Source organism: Vipera ursinii (genome assembly GCF_947247035.1).
Source record: "Vipera ursinii genome assembly, chromosome: 1".
Classification (NCBI taxonomy): domain Eukaryota; kingdom Metazoa; phylum Chordata; class Lepidosauria; order Squamata; family Viperidae; genus Vipera; species Vipera ursinii.
In genome coordinates, this window is record NC_139512.1 from 121354350 (window position 1) to 121375829 (window position 21480).

At 42.0% G+C, this 21480-nt stretch overlaps 1 protein-coding gene and 1 long non-coding RNA gene across 2 annotated transcripts in view; one reads left to right on the top strand and one right to left on the bottom strand.

The window, feature by feature from the left end:
- Window positions 1–11354: 11354 nt before the first annotated feature.
- The window catches only part of CTDSP1 (CTD small phosphatase 1), a 28503-nt gene continuing 18377 nt past the window's right edge, over window positions 11355–21480 (bottom strand). The window contains exons 4-7 of the mRNA XM_083362111.1: window positions 21364–21420; window positions 17862–17954; window positions 16621–16806; window positions 11355–16259 (exon numbers count right to left, since the gene is read on the bottom strand). Coding sequence (XP_083218237.1) covers window positions 16131–16259; window positions 16621–16806; window positions 17862–17954; window positions 21364–21420 — 465 coding nt within the window. The 3' untranslated portion in view covers window positions 11355–16130. The remainder of the gene's footprint in view (window positions 16260–16620; window positions 16807–17861; window positions 17955–21363; window positions 21421–21480) is intronic.
- On the top strand, window positions 16721–17798 carry LOC310640036. Its single transcript, XR_014492456.1, has 3 exons — window positions 16721–16827; window positions 16950–17099; window positions 17519–17798. It is a non-coding gene; the product is annotated as an uncharacterized lncRNA (long non-coding RNA).

Here is a 21480-nt window from a genome sequence, read left to right on the forward strand (position 1 = left end):
GCTTCTACTTCAGTTCCTCCTAAAGAAAGGCCCTGGTGAAAGGCTGGAGTGGGTGAGGAATGGTGTCAAGACATTGCAGCCTTTTGCGTTTAGAAGGGAGGTGTTCTGTACCAGCCTGCTACCGGCCCTGCAGAAAAGGCAGGGACAACCCCTCCACAAACGGCAAGAGGCTGGAATTACGCCTGCCAAATTTATTGCAACAAAAACAAACAAGACACGAACCAAGAAACAGAAGCTTAAAGAAACATGAACCATCCAAGGGGTTGCCTTCAGCAAACCTGCCCTCCCACACATTCCCCTTATATAGAGTTCAGGGCGTGGCTTCTCTCTGCCTCCTTCCGAGAAGCCCCATTGCCTTCCTCTGTTTACTCCTAATTGACTGCCTCCTGCGTCGGGCGTCCTTGAACAGGGCCAGCTGTGGGTCATCTTCATCCACACTGTCAGGCTCACACAGCTGGGTCTCCGTGGTGACCAAGTGGGAGGGGCCTGGCTGAGGGCTATCATCAGCAAGATCTTCAACCACCTCAGCAAGGTCTTCAACACCCCCATCCTCCTCTGAGTCGTCCGACCCAACTGCCGAACCCACAGGCTGACCCTGAATCACAACAGGAGGGGGAAATCCTGGAGTTGTGCCAAGGTGAGAATTCTCTTCAATGCAATATCAGTCACCCTGCAGCTCAACCCCCCCCCGCCCCCCAAAGCTGTCCTTATCACCCATTCTTTGTAGCACTGACAAAAATTAACAGATTTCAGAGCACTGTAGTCTTTGTATACGGAAAGGACCTTTAAATGTATCCCATTCCTCTTAAATGGCCAATTTCAGTGTTGTTTAAAATTAATAAATAGATAAATATAAAATGGCAAATTGGCTAGACAACCATTCATTTTAATTGGTCCCCGTGTAACAACGAAGTAGGGATGTGACATGGTGTTACTTTCAGCAACACCTTCAAGGTTACAGATAAATGCTGTTTCTGTTGTCCTCTGCATTACTAGTCTTAATAGGCCCATACAGATCTTTAGCCATGAAAAGCAACAACAGAAGATTTTTCTTTCTACTGAGATGTCTATTGGTTTCTGCATAGTTTCTAGTTCTTATTCCCTGTTGAAAAGTAGATGTATATTAATTATATATTTGTCTTGGAGTCTTGGAAATAAGTGACAATATACTGGAGTAAATCAAACTCTCTCTTTATCATATACAAACACAACTACTGCATGCAGGCTTACTTTTGCACACGGCTAGGCTAAGTAATATGATCCAAATAATTGGGATTTCAATCCTCATCTACCTCATGACATGGTTAATGGCAAAGGAAAGGAGAGTTATGATTTGAGATCTCTGGGAGATACCTGGATGGTTATCTCAAGTCTATGTCAGTTGATTAAAACAGGGGTCCTCAATCCCCGGTCTGTGGCCTTCTGCCAGTCCGTAGCCTGTTTGGAACTGGCCACAGAAGTGGTGGGCAAGTGCACATGCACGCAGCTGCGTTTGTGAAAACAGTATGCGCACACGTGAAACCATCCCCTCTCCTCCCTTCTTGCCGCTGCTGCCATCTCCGCCAGTCTGCCAAGCTGGAAAGGTTGGAGAACTCTGCATTAAACCATCAGCCTTTAACCTTTCACAAGGTCAAATATTTTGTCTCTTGATCCAGTTCTGTTTCAAATGTTCTCCCGAATGAGAAGATTCAGCCATTCACACATCATGCAAAGCCATGATTTGCTTAACCATATTATCATCTAGGCTATTCTTAGACTTAGTTGGATTTGTATAATCAGCTGTACCCAAACTAAACAAACCACATTTTGACTTGTACGTGTAAAGCCATCCACTCTCTGAACAAAAGAAAATATCTTCCAGGACTTGCTTTTGTTGGACAAGCACAGATAGAAAATCACAGGACTAGAAGCATGACATCCAGTGGATCAGCTGGGTATAATCTCTAAAAAGAACTTCAAAGTTGCTCAGTGTGAGATGGAGGAAGCTGGGGACCTGAGGAAAAAAAAAGGTACTAACATCCTCTGCCTGGCCCAATTTCTCTTTTAAGATCCTTCATAAGATTCCCTAAAATGACCATTTATCATAGCAATTAAAAACAAGATAATAAAAATATAGTTAAGTTGTGTTTGTGCTGACCTTGTTGCTAGTTTTCTCTAGAAGGCTGTAGAATTCTGTTCAATCACCTTTTCTAAACTCCTCATTAAGAACCTGTTATATACTTGCTGTCCTTCCACACAAGGCATACATTCAAACAGCAACATTTCTCCTTTCTGTCTGAAAGATCACACAAACTATGGTGTATGACTATGAGCAGGTAGCATTAGCAACTAATGGGAAAAATGGTGGTTTTCCAGATGTGGCAAGACTCCAACTCTCATCAGCCTGGGTGCCAACATAGGAAGGATAGAAGTTCTAGTTTAATCAAATTTGGAGAAATTCCTTCTTCCAGCTGTAAAAGTGCTGTTAAATATACTAATCTGCCTACCATCCACATACTTTTAGTAAGGACAGTACACAAAGAGCAGCCAGTTGTGTGTATCTATTGCTCTAGTCACCCTGCGGCTTGACTACGGCAATGCTCTCTGTCTTTGAAGGTCATCCAGAAGCTTCAAGTAGTCCACAAGTAATGGGCATGCTTCCGTTTCACAAACTGCACTGGTTGTCAATTTACTTCTGCGTGTAATTCAAGGCAATAGGGGCCTGGTCATTGAAGGACTGCCTGTTTTCCATGATATCTGTCCTGCTGATTCAGTTTTGCAGGTTCAGTGTATTCTGTGTTCCTTCAGTTAAACTATATAATCTGTCAGGACCCTGTGGGCATATATTCTCTGTAGTAGGGCCTGCTCTCTGGGACAAAGTTTCCCCAAAGATCTGGATGGCCCTGACTCTGCAGTTGTTTGCAACAGCCTTGGAGACTTGACTCTTCACTCAGCCTTTAGCGAGGGAGGGGGCGATCCCTCACTTCCTTACACTTGCCACTTTTTCCCCCATTGTTTATGTGTATTGTAATTTCTTTCTTCGATTATTATGAGTCGCCCAGGGAGGGTTGGCATACAACTGTAATACTTATTTATTATTATTATGGCCCATTCTACAGTCAGCCAAATGTTTAGACTGGGTTTGGTGTTTTTAACCACCTATCTAGTCCTTCCCCTTCATGGATTACTGCCTTGTCGTGGCGAAGGGGCTTGCGTAATTCAATGAAGCTATGAGCTATGCCGTGCAGGGCCACCCAAGACGGACAGGTCATAGCCGAGAGTTCTGACAAAACGTGATCCACTGGAGAAGGAAATGGCAACCCACTCCAGTATCTTTGCCATGAAAACCCTATGGACAGTACCAAAAGGCAAAACGATATGACGCTGGAAGATGAGCCCCTCAGGTCGGAAGGCGTCCAATATGCTACTGGGGAAGAGCAGAGGGCTAGTACTAGTAGCGCCAGAAAGAATGAAGCGACTGGGCCAAAGCTGAAAGGACGCTCAGCTGTGGATGTGTCTGGTGGTGAAAGGAAAGTCCGATGCTGTAAAGATTTTTTCTCCATAGGAACCTGGAATGTAAGATCCATGAATCAAGGAAAGCTGGACGTGGTCAAACAAGAGATGACAAGACTGAACATCGACATCTTAGGTATCAGCGAACTAAAATGGACAGGAATGGGTGAATTTAATTCAGATGACCATCAGGTATACTACTGCGGACAAGAATCCCTCAGAAGAAATGGAGTAGCCTTCATAGTCAATAAAAGAGTAGGAAAAGCAATACTGGGATACAATCCTCAAAATGACAGAATGATCTCAGTTCGAATCCAAGGCAAACCATTCAATATCACGGTAGTCCAAGTCTATGCCCCAACCACCAGTGCTGAAGAGGATGAAATTGACCGGTTCTACGAAGCCCTACAGCACCTTATAGAACTAACACCAAAAAATGATGTCCTTATCATCATGGGGGATTGGAATGCTAAAGTAGGAAGCCAAAAGATAACTGGAATAACAGGCAAGTTTGGCCTTGGAGTACAAAATGAAGCAGGGCACAGACTGATAGAATTTTGTCAAGAGAATACGATGGTCATAGCAAACACTCTTTTCCAACAACCCAAGAGACAGCTCTACACATGGACATCACCAGACGGTCAACACAGAAATCAGATTGACTATATGCTCTGCAGCCAAAGATGGAGGAGCTCTATACAGTCAGTAAAAACAAGACCAGGAGCTGACTGTGGCTCAGACCATGAGCTTCTCCTTGCAAAGTTTAGGCTTAAACTGAAGAAAGTAGGGAAAAGCACTAGGCCACTCAGGTATGAATTAAACCATATCCCTGTTGAATATACAGTAGAGGTGACAAATAGATTTAAGGAATTAGATCTGATAGACAGAGTGCCTGAAGAACTATGGACAGAGGTTCGTGACATTGTACAACAGGTAGCAACCAAAACCATCCCAAAGAAAAAGAAATGAATGAAAGCAAAATGGCTGTCTGAGGAAGCTTTGCAAATAGCTGAGGAAAGGAGGGAAGCGAAAGGCAAGGGAGAAAAAGAAAGATACGCCCAATTGAATGCAGAATTCCAGAGAATAGCTAGAAGAGATAAGAATGCCTTCTTAAATGAACAGTGCAAAGAAATAGAAGAAAACAATAGAATAGGGAGGACCAGAGATCTTTTCAAGAAAATTGGAGAGATGAAGGGAACGTTTAATGCAAAAATGGGCATGATAAAGGACCAAAATGGCAGGGACCTAACAGAGGCAGAAGAGATTAAGAAGAGGTGGCAAAATTACACAGAAGAACTATACAAGAATGAGCTTAACGTCCCTGATAATCACAATGAGGTGGTCACTGACCTCGAGCCAGACATCCTAGAATGTGAAGTGAAGTGGGCCTTAGAAAAGCTGAGCAACAACAAAGCTAGTGGAGGTGACAGTATTCCAGCTGAGCTATTCAAAATCTTAAAAGACAGTGCAGTAAAAGTGCTACACTCAATTTGCCAGCAAATTTGGAAAACTCAACAGTGGCCACAGGATTGGAAAAGATCAGTTTACATTCCAATTCCAAAGAAAGGCAGTGCCAAAGAATGTTCAAACTATCGCACCATTGCACTCATTTCTCATGCTAGTAAAGTCATGCTTAAAATCCTACAAGCTAGACTTCAGCAGTATGTGGATCGAGAACTACCAGAAGTACAGGCAGGATTTCGAAGAGGCAGAGGAACTAGAGATCAAATTGCCAACATACGCTGGATCATGGAGAAAGCTAGGGAGTTCCAGAAAAACATCTACTTCTGCTTCATTGACTATGCTAAAGCCTTTGATTGTGTGGATCATAACAAACTGTGGCAAGTTCTTCAAGAGATGGGAGTACCAGACCATCTTATTTGTCTCTTGAGAAACCTATATGCGGGTCAAGAAGCAACAGTGAGAACTGGACACGGAACCACTGATTGGTTCAAAATTGGGAAAGGAGTCCGGCAAGGCTGTATACTGTCGCCCTGCCTATTTAACTTATATGCAGAGCACATCATGAGAAAGGCAGGGCTAGATGAATCAAAAGTTGGAATTAAGATTGCCGGAAGAAATATCAACAACCTAAGATACGCAGATGATACCACTCTAATGGCAGAAAGTGAAGAAGAACTAAAGAGCCTCTTGTTGCGGGTGAAGAAGGAGAGTGCAAAACTTGGGTTGAAACTTAACATTAAGAAAACCAAGATCATGGCATCTGGCCCTCTCAATTCCTGGCAAATAGATGGGGAAGAAATGGAAGTAGTGACAGATTTTATTTTCCTGGGCTCCAAGATCACTGCAGATGGGGACTGTAGCCAAGAAATTAAAAGACGCTTGCTCCTGGGGAGGAAAGCCATGGCAAATCTAGACAGCACACTAAAAAGCAGAGACATCACCCTGTCAACAAAAGTGCGTATAGTCAAGGCTATGGTCTTCCCAGTTGCAATGTATGGCAGTGAAAGTTGGACCATAAGAAAGGCTGAGAGCCAAAAAATTGAGGCCTTTGAACTATGGTGCTGGAGAAGACTCCTGCGAGTCCCTTGGACTGCAAGGCGATCAAACCAGTCAGTCCTAGAGGAGATCAATCCTGACTGCTCTTTAGAAGGCCAGATCCTGAAGCTAAAACTCAAATACTTTGGCCACCTAATGAGAAGGAAGGACTCACTGGAGAAGAGCCTAATGCTGGGAAAGATCGAGGGCAATAGAAGAAGGGGACGACAGAGAATGAGGTGGCTGGATGGAGTCACTGAAGCAGTAGGCGTGAGCTTAAATGGACTCCAGAAGATGGTAGAGGACAGGAAGGCCTGGAGGAATGTTGTCCATAGGGTCGCGATGGGTCGGACACGACTTCGCAGCTAACAACAACAACAACAACAAATCTAGTCCTTCCTAAGAACTCTGGGATAGCCAGATGTTATTATTTAATCTTAAAGTTATTGCTGCAGGATGCAAGCTGCTCCAAGTAAAGCTGCCTTTTGTAATTGACTGGTGGTGATTTTTGTCAATGCCCATGGTATTCAAAGAGCTCCAGATATTTTGGAATTTCACCCAAGGCACCTATAACTATTGGTACCATCTTTGCTTTCTTCCTTGCCCCAGTTGTTCTACCTCTATTTGCAGGTCTTTGTATTTGGTGATTTTCTCAAGTTTTTTCTCTTCTCTTCTCATCCACTATCCAGACTTTTTTGTCTTTCTTATCAACAATTGTCAAATCTGTGGTATTACGTGGCTTATTATTATTACTTTAATGGGTTTTTCTAGCTTAAGAAAAGTCACAGCTGTTGCCATCACCTTACTGAGGTTGTCTATATTGGAAGCTAAGTAGAGTTGGAATAGGTTAGAACTTGGAAGAGAGACAAATAGGGCTATAGACTGAGCTTGGAAAATGAATAACATCTTGGAAGAAAGATGTGGCAAAAAAAACTTTTGCACTGTTGCAAAGAAAGTAATATCTCTCTCTCTCCATGAAGTCATGAGAGCAATGTGAAAGAAACATTTACTCTAGACTGAGTTGCTAAAGTTGAGGTTAGAAACAGAATAGAGCTGGAAAGGGACCTTGGAGGTCTTCTAGTCCAGCCCCCTGCTCAAGCAGGAGAACCTATAGTACCATCTCAGACAAGTGACTGTATAGCCGCTTTTTAAAAATCTCCAGTGATGGAGCGCTTATGATTTCTGGGGGGCAAGCTATTCCACTGGTTAATTGTCCTCACTGTCAGGAAGTTTCTCCTTAATTCCAGGTTGCTTCTCTCTTTGCTCAGTTTCCAACTATTGCTTCTTGTCCTGCCTTCTGGTGCTTTGGTGAATAATGTGAATAACATTATTCCTCCTCTCAAACAGAAGGAGTTGGAAGTAAGCTATATCTCACAGAAAAGTATGCCTTCTAGTAAGAGTTATTAATCTGAAAAAGAGCTACCATCCAGATTGCTTCTGATTTTGAGCTGTTCTACACCAACGTGGCCCTTCTCCTATAATGTCCTCTAGCCCTTGAATTAGCAGTTTTTTCTTCTAATAATTCTTGATTCTTTTTCCTATAAACCTATTTCTGAAACATATTCAGCACTTGCCCGTAGCCATTTCTGCAAAGCCTCTTACTCGATCTTTCTCCAATTTACAATGAATCTAGTTTTACAGTGAAACTTATCTGGTTGAAATACGTATGGAAAGAAAATGCCTGGCCTATTCTTGTGTCTCAAAGCTGACAATCGAACCAGAGTTAAACATCCCATACTTGTCTTTCAAGCTGCGGTTAGGGGTACAGAGGAGGTCCATAATCTGGGAAAGCCAACCAACCCACCATTTGTATGAGGTAAAGGCAAAAATATCTTGCAGCTTACCTGGTGCTGTGGGTGTCTGTTTTAAATTGCCCCCCAATTTTAATTCTTTTCTGGAGTTTGTTGCAGGTTTTCGTTGCTAGGCTCTCCTCTGTGAGAGAGAGAGAGAGAGAGAGAGAGAGAGAGAGAGAGAGAGAGAGAGAGAGAGAGAGAGAGAGAGAGAGAGAGAGGCAAACCTGAAAGAGGGGGGGGAGGAGGGAGAGCCAGTGGCCAACCCTTGGATTATGCTGCTCCAGTAGACAACCAGCTTTTGCTCAACCTCCCCCACACACCAATCTTTCATTTTGGCCTCTAATGAGCTGAATTCCAGCAAGTACTGACTGAAAGATGGTGAACACGGCTAGGGAAGACAGTAGCCCATTAATGGATTCTCTCTCTCTCTCTCTCTCTCTCTCTCTCTGTGTGTGTGTGTGTGTGTGTGTGTGTGTGTGTGTGTGTCTCCCTGTGTTTGTTTGCGAGATAATAATATCTAAAAAGAGGGACAGAGACAGATCAGAGGCTGAGAAACAAACAAGGCAAAGAATACAGAGTTTGGGGCTGCCTCTGAGTTGAATGAATGGCTGAGGTCAAAAGCACCATAGAAGACACACAGAGATGCATTCGGCTTCAGTACTAGATTCAATTGGGTTGCACATTGTGGCTGGATTTTGGATCACAGCATAGGGTCCCTACAGTTAAGATCTCCCTCTCCAAAATGTCTGCTTGGAGCCAGGGGCAATTTTCCACCCCAGCAGTAACAGCAAACCAATCTGCAGCAGTTCTTAAGCTGACATATGCACTACTGCTGTTCCTCACAGTATCCTTTCCCTATTTCTTAAAAAAAAGGGTTAAAATCAGAAAGTAAGCAGCTGGATACAGACAGATTTATCGATGTTCATTTAATTATTTTTAAATTGTATTGTTACTCTCTGTAATGAAACGATGCTTGGTTCCACTGTTAACCACAGTGGTCGAACTGCAACTGCTTAGAAATCATTTAGATCTGGATTCTAAAACTATGTTACTACACCACTGGTGCCTGGTTAGATCTCTGCAGATCTAACTCAATGGATGAGTAAACAATTAATAGTTGAAGCTTCAGAATACATTGAGAAATGCAGCTGGGGGGGGAGGCAGATCCCCATTTTAAGGGTGGTGATTTAATTTGGAGAACTATAGTTGTGCTTTAAAGGGAAACCAATTCCCACCACCACCACCAACAGTGTGTTATAAGAAAAAAAGGGGTGGTGGTGGTGGATAAAACCTTTAGAACTCTATAATGCACATGTTCAGGAATGATCCAGAATCTGGTGACAAATTACTCAGTTTAATTCAAGTAGCAGCCATGCATGTGTATCTGAAAGCAGCAACAGGGTGCGTGGTTTTTTTTAATGTCTTTGAGTGACTTGCAGGCTCCTGGAAAAGTGCCTGCAATTTTCTTGGTAAGGTTTCAGATACGGCTTGCCATTGTCTTCTTACTAGGACTGACAGAGTGTGACTGATCCGAGGTCACCCAGCTGGCTTTGTGCCCAAGGCAGGACTAGAATTCACAGTCTCCTGGTTTCTAGCCTGGTGCTTTAATCACTACACCACGCCAGTTCTCATAGCAACAGATACAATCATAAATTATTGAACTGGAGCAGCCCAATTTCTCTCCAGAAAGTGATATGATTTTCCCAACCACTGAACCACACTGACATTGTAAAATTGAGGTTGTGTCATCTTCTGCAGTTCTGATCATTTAAGATTTACCTTGCAAAGGTTTGGAAAGAGGTTTAGCTTGTGAGAATGAGCAATAAACCTCTAGTTTTGTTTGTTTGCTTTTGCAGGCTTATAAAAGGAAAATTACATGCAAGACAAGTGGGATATTTATTGACCACATGGGATGGTCATGGGATGGCAACAGAGTCAAACAGGACAAAGGTATCTAAAGGAGGAGCCCCATATGTGATGAAAGAGTGGTATGAAACTGTGTAGTTGAGACGGGATGAGGGGGTGGGGGGAGGAATCTATTGTGTGCAAAACAGTCTGATGCCCCTTTCCCCAAACATCATTCCAATTATTTTTATTTATTTATTTTATTTTAATTCCATTTATATCCCACCCTTCTCCGAAGACTCAGGGCGGCTTACAAGCTTAGCAAAGCTATTTACTACAATGATATTATCTATTGAATTCTTATGCAGTTCAATCTGTTCACAAGTCTTGCTTTCCTTTATAAAATTACAATAGTGAAGTCTCCTTTGAGCTTATTAAGAAGTCCAAGATACAGAAGACCTTTAGATTGGTCCTTCATTTCTCATTTTTAATAAAATTAATGGACTCGCAGCCTGGAACTAGAGGAACTTGAGATTTTACTATACACTTTTCCATTCTGATGCTCTCCAGATGTAAGACTGCTATTAACAACACTCTCTGCCATTGACAATATTGGGCAGAACTTAATGGAACTGTGGTGTCCCAAGCACATAAACAGTGCTAGATTGCTTACTGCAGTTCTAATAAACTCTTTTGTTTCCAACAGTGAACGCCCAACCAGTTTAAGGAACTCACAAACAGAGGCACTGGGAAGGACATTCTAATTTAGCTTCATATTTCTTCTCAACTGATTATACTGCCTCTTAATTTTGGAATACATTCTTCATGGCCAAAACCACTAACTAATCTCTCCCCACAAGTTTCTCTTATACCTTAAATCCTTAGATGTGGACATCTGTGACCCTTCAAATAATGGAACTTGTATTCCAACATGTAGAGGGTTACACACCCAATCTTCACCCTTACTTTGACTTTTTGCTCATAGTGGTGGCCACAACTGCTCTTGTCTGTAATATTTCCAGCTCTCTTATTAGGACAAGCAATCTAAGTTATTTATTTAAAAAACAAACAAACAAACAAACCATAAGCAGTGCAAATATCTTCCTCAATGGGTTCTGAATAAAGAATGCATGAATAAAATGGTGAAAAACCGTCTAGTGGTTTGGCTTTGCCTGCTATATTAGAAAAAGAACCTCTTTGTAAGCCCTAAAACTATCATATATGACTATTATATCCTCTAATTTGCTTCAAAACAGACCAACGATCCTATGAAGACAAGTATTCAGAAGCTTTTAAAAAACTTTCTACTGGGCAGGATATTTTTTACTGCCAGGAGCTATGTTTCAATGTCCATGGGTAGCAGGAGACATGTCAATGATGTATTTTATACGACTAAAGGAAACAGGGCTGGAGTTATACCATAGAAAATTATCTTCTAAAACCCTGGGAAGGTTTAATAAAATAAAATAGTTAAGCCTTTTAAAATTTAACATGTCTGTTTTAAGGCTGATAAAAAAAAAGCTGCGTATCATGCCATTATAAGTCTTTTTTCAGAGATTCTATCTGACCAGGAAAACTACTGACCTAGGAGTGAATGAGGTTATGTAAACCTGAGATACTCCTTAGCAAAAACAAGGCTGGGTAAATAAAAGCAATTCCTTTCCTTCTTTTTAAATCCCACTATCCACAGCTTTCACTTTCTGTTGCACAAAAAGACAGAGACTGTTTTTACAGTTTTATATATATATTTTTTTCTTCAAAGATTATTTTACAGTTTGAATCCCACGAGAAGGCACTTTTGATTGGCAATTTTATCACACTCTCATTCACGGTTAAAAATTCGGCTTATGTTCATCCGATACAGACAGCCTGAAAAACCTGAACGGGGGAATAACTTCTCCAATCGCAGGGAGGAGAACTACTAACAATAATGTGAGACGTGGATGTGGCATTTTATTCAGCCACTTCGAAAACTCCAGGAGCATGGTACACCCAACCTATCTAGTTCCTTGGCGTATTTAGATGGAGGTTTGTGTGGCTCCTTGGAGCTCCCAAGCTGGCACTGAGAAGCACAATCTCAGCGAAGTGCTGAGTTTTCCAATACTCGGTTAGAGTTGAAACTGGCTTGCTGGCCCTGAACCTTTAGCCTTCCTGAAACAAGAAATAAAGCAGGATGTGGCTTCAGTGGGAAGGCAATTCTATGGAGAAAGTGAGAGAGGCATCACCCAAGCAGCTGTCTAAGGAGGGGCTTGTTTGCTGCTACCCTGAAGGATTAGGATGGGATGGGTTGGTGTGAGAACCAGTCTCCGGTGGGTACAGAAAGCAGTGGAGAAGGGAAAAGAGGATAGGACAATTATGTGAAATGGAAAGTAGAAAGAAGAGAAAAAAAGTCATTTCTCTTCCAGGGAACAATTTTGGGTTCTCTATATTTGATGCAGATGAAAAAAATGAGTTTTTTTGTGGAATGAGTCCATTGACTGGGTCTCATATTAACTCTTAGCCAATGTGGCTAGTAACACTGGCCCTGACCAATATTGTGTGGATTATTTCATTCCTTTGCCTCAAAAGAATGACAGGGGAGGTTGCAGGCACTTGGGGACACGACAGTGGCTCTCTCAATAGAAGTGTCAACTCATGGGCAAAAAAGATTCCCAATGCATTTCCTTTTATATCAGAAATGACAACAAAGCACACAAAAATAATCACCATCTCCCATGAACAGCATTAAAATACAGCTATAAAAATCATCATACTTTTTCTCATTCCATATTTTCCTATTTTTTCCTAATATATATATATATACACACATATATACATGGTATACATATTTATATAATCTAAAAACATGCCCAGTTAAAATTCTTTCTACATTCTGTTAAAAAAAGGTCATTCCCCCCACAATAGGGTGTACTGGGCAACTCCCTACACAGAATTTGGATTAATCTTAAAAGGGGATCTTTTGGTTTGTGGGAGCTAATGGGTCCAAGTTGGCCTTTGGCCTCTTTTGGGGAGGGGGGAGGGAAGAGAAAGATTTCTTGGTCCTGCCAGAATGAAGCAATTTCTCAATTTCTCAACTTATACCATCAAACAGAGCATTAAGGAGGCAGTTGAGGTAGGGTGAGAAAAGGAAAAAAGATACAGTTCAGATCAGGCCAAATTTAGCTACTCCAATGGGAAAAACTATGTACATGCCAAAGGAGGTTGACGCCATCCTTAAATCAAGATGATCCATTGAAGCAGCAAAGAAATATGCAGTTTAAGTTTACACAAAAGTAAATTAACTCTTTAACAATTTTCTGTCCAAAATGTGTGCATAAATTGTAACCTTATTCCCGCTCCCGCCCCCAGGAGTTTCTGTGGCTGGAGAAACAACAAAAAACAGTCTTAGAACACCACAAGAGAGTTCCTTGTTAATTCAACCTGACATTAGTATAGATTGGCTTATAAGATAATATGGAATGATTTAGAGATCATTTTGCACTACATTTTACTTTTGCCTCACATCAATTTCAAAAAAATCTTTTAGAAATACTGTACATTTTAAAATGAGTTTTGATAGTTTCGCTGCTAAAAACCGTGATATAACATTTGAAGAACTATAAAATCTGGAGAAAGTTATTCAATGCATATTTTCAGTGTTTTGATGCATGTTTGCCCAGGAAGTGCAAATCTGGCAAGTCATTGAGAAAATTGCCAGGTTCAATTTCTCAAGGACTGCTAAGGAGAGACTTTAGACCTTCCATCTTTCCATACAGTACTAGCAACAAGTGCCACACCTGCAAGAAGCAGAAGGGGGGGGGGGAAAGAAAGATGACAGTAGACTTAAGGGAAAACAAAGCTTCTCTTCTTTTACCCTCAATTATTTTTTCTCTCTTCCACTCCCTTCAGGTTGTTAGAACAATGCTGCTTTTTTAAAATGGTTCTTATGGGGGAAAAAATAAATAGAAAATAAAAAGGAACATATTTGACTACTGTTCAAGGAATCTGCAGTTTGCATTGTTGAAAGATGACCTGCTGAATGCAATAATCAACTTCAAACATACCTGATCTGACAGCTGTGTTTGCAATGCCCAATTCAAAAAATTTCTGAACATCCTGTCACTCTTAGTAAGAGGGAGCAGTATGTTAATCAGAACTGCCTGGTCAGGTGTAGGCCAGCAGTGATCAGATACGTCAACCATTTCTGGTCCATTGTAACAGTAAATGTAATTGTTATTTCATGTTGAAGAAGACAGCTCAGGAACTCCTTGAAAATGAATTTCAAAATGAGCTACCAATGAGCTACCAAGAACTGCAGTACCCTATGCCTGAGTTAGATTCATGGGTTTTATGGCATCTTAAAAAAAATAGTAATAGGCAAAGGCACAAGGAATTCTTACATCTCAAAAATATTTTAAGGCAAATTTAAGATGGCACTGGAGAGAAACCGAGGCAAATCGATAAGTAGAAATAGTAACTAGGCAGATTACCGAGACAATTCTTGTTTGGTATCAAAATTCTCTCCTATTAAACAGGCTTCAAAGATGCTGGGAAAAAAATAGGAAGAAACATACTGAACCGCAGGGATGGGTCAGCTTTGCTAAAACATCCTCTTAGGGCACCCCCAGCAATGTGGACAAAGCAGCAGAAATGGAGATACCTCCTTTTGGCACACTAACTCTGCTTTCTCCTCCTCATGCTATATCAGAAAGTCTATTGATTCTAAAAGGCACAATTTCCCCCACATACTCCACAAATACAGAAAGGTTACAGATCTCTAGGGAGACAGTGGGATTTGAAGGCACCAACTGTAGCGCAAGACAAAAAACACAGCGGTCAAGGAATACACCTCCCACATCTTGTCTCTCTGTTTAGTCTAATTCTGCCTGATGTTGTATACTGTTACTGAGAGGATAGTGTCAAAGAGGGGCTCAAAGGCTGGAGGAGGAGGAAGTCAGGGCTGACACAAAATACGGAAAAGGTGCAAAGAGGACCATTCCAAAGCATTCAACATAAATACTGCAGGACAGTCTCACTTATCACTTCTCTAAGCGGTGGGAGGGACCTGTGGCTCTCCAGCTATTGCTTTAGGACCGTTTGTGGCTCCCTCATCATGATCATAACAGGAAACCAAGAATGTTCTTCAGCCACAAATGGAACCATGTTTCCTAGCTTCTGTTCTTTAATATTGGACTCTCTTAATTACAGAACTATCTATCCTTTCCATCATTCTGTCCTTCCCATAGAATTTTCTTTCTTGTCAGCCATATTTCACCTCTCAAGGAGTCCCTTCTCCACATTCCAATGCTACCTCAGTCTTTCCTCCTAAGCAAATGTTTGTATCGTGAACCACCTTACCCCAACACGACCAGTCATAGAAGTGGCCTGAGAGATCTATTTCCAGAGACTTTTTTTTAAAAGAGGGACTTGTAGGCTGGAGGCTGTTTCAACTCCTCTTATCCCCTTGCTGGTAAAGGTGACATAGCTGGCTCACCCTATGTCTCAGCGGGAAGAAGCAAACCTGATTTTTTTCTCCTCCTTAGGAAACATCTCCAGCCCTTCTCTAATTTGCAGGGGGTGGGGAATGAGTAAAACTGGGAATTCTTCCAGTCTCTTTCTTCTCCCCTCACTGTGTTTGGAAATTTAGGAATTTTCCCACAAGGGGGAGGGGGAGATATTTCAAGAGGAGCAAAACACAAAACTGACCTCACTATTAGTCCCAAGAGTTAGCTTATGTGTAATAGTTATATACACTCCACAGCTCCTTTGCAAAAGATCCAGCTTAAATTTCAAGCCAAAAAAACTAAGCCTTTGGAGGAGGCAGAAACATCTTCTTCTTTAGGGATGAAGCTGAGTCCACTAAAAAAATGCAGTCCCCTGCTCACATCTGTCTATCACTTTTCTGTATCCCTGCCCCATCCACACCACTTTAGTTCTGCTGGTTCTTTTTAGCTTTTCTTCTCCACTTTTCTTGAATAATTTCAATCTGGGCTCCTCCTAGTAGCCAATCAGTGATTTTAGAAATCACTTTTTCCGAAATTGGGACAATGGAGATCTATGAACTGATACAACAATGAAGTGCAGTGAATACCTGGGAAAGAGACTTGTGTACCTTTCCCCCCCCCCCAAGATGGTGGCAAATGAGTGGAGAACTGTTCTGATTAGAAGGGAAAGGACCATAGTTGGATCATAGCTTTGGTCACATTAGATGTTTGCGTGTGGAGAGAAAGGGCTGAGGTTCTGGTTTCTGCAACCCATAATTCAAGGGGAGAAACTGTTAACCATAGCAGCAAGGAGGTTTCCTTTCTGGGGGTTCAAGATCACATTCAGATGCTGAAGTTTCTTCTGGTGCCTCATGGGAATAATTGCTCTCTGCTGCCTCCTGCAGGGTTTCCTGGGCACTGCATTGCTTGTTGAGGCCGAGGGAACAGGTCATCCTGCTCAGCAGAAGAAAGTAGCCAAAATGGGCATACCTACCCCTCCTACTTCCCCTGCCCAAAGCCCTGCCCCCTCCATTGGTCACTAGCTAGTAGTCCGATGCTGCTTTAGCACGGTATAAACATCATCCACTTTGCTGAGTCTCTCAAAGAAAGGCAGCAGGTCAAGGAGCTCCGTGTCAGCCATGTTGTCAAACCACGAAGCCACAGGCACCTGCCAGGGTTGAAAAGAGGGAAGGGGTTACTGCATCGGTGGCTATCGGTAATTAAAATAAGGCTACCAGGAGCTGCTCTTTTATGTAAGCACACTTCTTTATACTGTGCTATGGATTGCATATGATATTGCTCTACTATTTAGCTTTCAGTTGCCAATTGCAAAAAAAAAACAACCATCTGCATGATGAATGGTATTAAGAAAAAGACCCTCTTGGGCCCAAGAACCAAGTAGAAAACTATCCCCCACTTGCCCTCTTCTTCAGGCATATATTTTCAGGTCTGTTCAAGAGACAGTCTTCCAAATTGTTATGCTTGCCCACCCCTCAATTTAGAAAGCTGATAGCTCTCCCTCTACTTACAGCATTATCAGGGTGGAAGACATAAGAGGCAGGAGAATTGTCTACAATGATGATCCGTGTCAGATCGCGTCCCAGGCGGCTGAGGTCCTTGACGTAATTACCCCGGTGGAAGACACATGACTCGCGAAAAAGGCGAGCGCGAAAGGCTCCCCACTTGTCCAGCAGATCAGCCACAGGATCAGCATACTAAAATTGAAGGACCAACAGGTGATATAGAAAATTGGTTTGACTAGATTCTCCAGGTGCTCTATATAGGAAGCATTAGGATACACAGTTTATTCCTGTTTATTTATTTCCTGCCAAAATCCTGAAACTTTTGTATTCCACAGGGCTGGATTGGAAATAAAGATTAGCAAACTCTTTCGCCAGCAGAGGCTTTTCCTACTAATTGTTAATTAAAGCAGACTTCTACTGATGACATCATCCAGATTGCCTTTTCGTTGCAAAAGATCAAGAAAAATCCAACATCTACAGTACAGGTAGTCCTCGATTTATAACCATCCATTTAGTGACCTTTCAAAATTACAACTGGAAAAAAATGGGTCCTTGCATTTATGATCTTTGCAGCATCCCCACTATCACGTGATCAAATGTTGGATGGTTGGCAACCATCATGTAATTACAACTGTTGTAGCATCCAAGGGTCACGTGATCATCATTTGCAACCTTCTCAGCTGATTTCTGGCAAGCAAAGTCAAGGGGGGGGGGGTAGAATCCAGATTCACTCAATGACCACATTTCACTTAACAACTGCTGTGATTCACTTAACTGCGGCAAAAAGTTCATAAAATCAGATACAATTCCCTTAACAAATACCTTGCTTAGCAACAGCAATTCAGGCCCCAGTTGTGATTGTAAGTCAAGATTTCTACTAGTAGAGCATTTGCTTTTTTTTTAGGATCAAGGAAAATGGTACAAAAGAATGTCTCAGCTTTGGAATTTTTCAGAATTCTTCACCAAGCAAAATGTTACAGAAATCCTGGGATGAAGAGGAAATCCAAAGCACAGAGTCTTGTTTCAGATGACTGGGAAAAGCTTTCTCCTGCAGCTTGCAAGAAATAAGAGGGATCCTGGGAACCAGGATTTCTGGATTAATTTTGAGTTTAGAATGGATCAGGAGGTTAACTGGACAGAAAGGCTTCTCTCTTTCTGTTGGCTAGGTTTCCCCAAATTGGAGGCCGTTGATTGCCCTGAAAACTTCATGAGAAAGCAGGATGATAGGAGAAGGAGGAGAATCGTACCTTTGCCAGGCTAGCAGTGAAGAGTACACACTCAAAGAGCTCACCCATCCGCCTCAGAAACTCATCCACATGGGGTCGCTTCAGTACATACACCTGGTAAGAGAAATCATGGAAGGGCATCATGGAACAAGAAGAAGATGCGGGCTCCACATCCTGCCTACTTGGCCAACAAACCGATGGATCCAGTTTCTGTCTAAAAGAAGGCAATGCTGAGCATCAGAATAAACCCACCGGAAGACTAGGTAGCAAAACTGGTTGCCCAGAAAATATGCTTTTATTTATTATATATATTTGTGTGTGTGTGTGTGTGTGTGTGTGTGTGTTAAGTATTTGTTAAGTATTTTAGAATACCTTGCAAGGCCCAAATACGGGCCAAATCTTATTGCCTGTATGAGCCTAACCCAAGGCCATATATGTATGTATGTATGTATGTGTGTGTGTATGTATATGTATATGTATATGTATATATATATATGTATATGTATATGTATATGTATATGTATATGTATATGTATGTGTATATGTATATGTATATGTATATCTTCCAAGACCTCGGGTCATTGACAACATCAATAGAAGAGAATACCCTAAAATTCAATAAAGCACTGCATACAAAAAGAGCCACAAAACTGGCCCAAGCAATAAAACCTGATGAGAATAAAATATCAACTATACAAGATGGTTGAATCACTAAAATTCAAGTATCTCCCCCCCAAACAAAATAGCTTTCCCTGCCTAATAGCACTTAGCAATAGCATTTAGACTTATATATACCCCTTCACAGTGCTTCTCTAAGTGGTTTACAGGGTCAGCTCATTGCCCCCAATAATCTGGGTCTTCAGTTTACCAACCTCGGAAGGATGGAAAGCTGAGTCAACCTTGAACCGTTGAGAATCAAACTGCTGAACTGCAAGCAGCCGGCAGGCAGCAGAATTAGCTTGCAGTACTGTATTCTAACCATTGCGCCACCCCAGTTTATGGAAAAGTAACAACCAAGAGACTGGTGCGTGTCCGGCAACCACGTATTCCTATGAATTGGGATCATCCTGAAGGTGGTTTTAGTTCAGTTCAGTTCAGTTCATGTCCCCCTTACTTCACAGGGGGTGGGGATCCTAAGCATCTCCTCCCCTAAAAGTTGGGTTAAATTGTCATGTATTTATCATATTTATTGTTTAATTCTTTTTTAATTTTTGTACTTTATGTTTCTTAATTTTTTATTGTTGTGAGCTGCCCTGAGTCCTTAGGGAGAAGGGTGGCATATAAATTTAATCAATCAATCAATCAATCAATCAATCAATCAATCAATCAATCATACAGAATGGCTAGAAGCCAATTGGAGGAGGCAGCCCCTTCAGCAAACTGCAGCTGCTCCTTACAGAGCTTTATAAGTTCTAAGCAGATCTTTGGATTGGGCTCAAAAGCTATCAAAGGATTGGTGGCACACTGCAGTAGCATGTCTCCCTGTTAGCAGGCTGGCCACGAGAATCAGCAACTCTACTTGGCAAGCCGTCTTCGAAAGCAGTCCTATGTAAAACCTGCTGCAGTACTCTGAAAGTATCTTGCAAAGAGCATGAGTCACGACTGCCAGGTAAAGATTGCAAATGTACCAGCCTAGCTGGATAAAAGTCCCCTGGCCAGGACCTCTATCCGCTGCTTCAGCAGGAGCCATGAGTCCTGGAGGAACCACAGACATTTTCTATAGGCTTCTACAGGATCATATTCAGAATTATCACTGGAACTTGATTGCTCCGGGATAAACAGTACCTCTGGGTAGAGAAGGGCAGAGATAACAAAGGCAAAAGAATGCAAGATCCCTTAGCAGATTAAAAAGACAGTAAATGACACTCAGCTTGAGAAAAGTCAGAGAAAGAGGCCCATAGTAAACTCACCTTGATTTGGTATAAGAGAGGGCAGAGGGGGAAGGGTTTGAAGATTCAGTTCTTATGCAGTATAACCATAAAATAGAGTTCCAGGAATCGTGCTAGGTCTTGTTTCCTGATCTGGCGTTCTTTGAAGGGCTGATACTCAATCCGGCAGAAGCCATGCATCTAGCAAGACTGCCAAGTTCCGGACCTATTCAAGTTGGGGAGGGCAATCCTAAACAAAGCTAATCACAAAACTGTTTTAGAACCTCCAGCTTGCTGGGATTTAGTTTCCGCTTGTTCCTACCATCCAGATCCTCAATCCCCAGAGACTGAGTTAGGGCTTCACGGCAGTTCTGTCACAGCAGAGAGGACAGCGTGCTGTTCAGCATCGTTAGGATGCTGATGACACCTCACTGCAAACCGACAGATGATCTCTCTCCAAACTTTCACAGAGAAGTTAAACAGTGTGAGAAGGGCACCAGTGGGTATGTGGAGGGCTTGTGTGTAATTGGTTGTGAGAATAACCTTGAGGAAGAGAAGGAAGAACTGCAGCCAAAGCAGTGGTCGAATAAGAGAAATCTTAGACTGCAGCATGGAATTTGAGATAGCATCTCAGACTGGACCCTTCCTTATTCTCTTTAGGATAAAGGGAGGGAGGGAAGAGGCACATTAAGAGTTGCACGATTCTGCTACTGTGACCCTATAATAAAAGTTCATTTTATTATTCATGACTTTGCCATTCAGGCCTGGTCTACCTCAAAGGGCTGGTACCCTGCAGAACACTGAAGACAGATAGTCCCAACCTCAAAGCCCCTAAATGACCTATGAAGCCAAGGTAATTCTAGATATGGTTCTTCTCTGGCACTTGCTCTGCTTTACTTAATGAATTTTACCAAGCACAGAGACAGAGATCAAGGTGTTCTCCTCATTGAAGATCCTCCACAATTCAAGAACAGCTGGGAAAAGACAGCTTGCACCCTTTGCACAAAGAACCAAAGCAAGAAGATCCCCACTTTTCAACATGCAGTACACAATAGTCATCTGAGATGGTTCAAACTCCAAGGTATGGAATGATGTAACTGGGCAATCACATCTGAGAACCATTCAAAGCATGCTGAGCTGTTGATTCCTCTTTGAATGTGAACACCTATAACTGTCACGTCCACTGTGATTGATGTTGCTGGCTGCCTCCAAGGCCAAGTAATCGAGAACAGGCTGATTGCAGTACCTACAGCCTATCCTGGATTACTTGAACCTAGCCACAGCCTTTGTAAATGGGAATAGCAATCACGATATATATATATATTATAGGGCTATTGGATTTCAGTCTCAGCTCCATCACAGCTCAGCCTGACCTGAGTTGAATCTTATGTTGAATCACACCATTGGGTTCACATGGTCTAATGATCAAATGTATTTTCTTAATCTATCTGGACATGCTAGGATTGAATGGAAGATCTTCTCCTGGAAATAGATGCTGTACTACCAGATGGACCTTTCCCCTCATGCTACTGCTAAGGAGTATCCCATATCAATCATTACCAATTCAGATTTAATGTGAAATTTGTCTGTCACATGAGGTGCATCCAGACTGACCACAATCTCTCTTGTCCCATTTTCCAGCATAGATTTCATACCTGGTGCATGACCCCGTCAATCTCCACTGGGATGATAAAATCTGCATTGTTCACTGGCTAGAGAGGAGAAAGGAAGCACAAGGTGAACCACAACTTCTAAAAGACTTCTTTCTACTA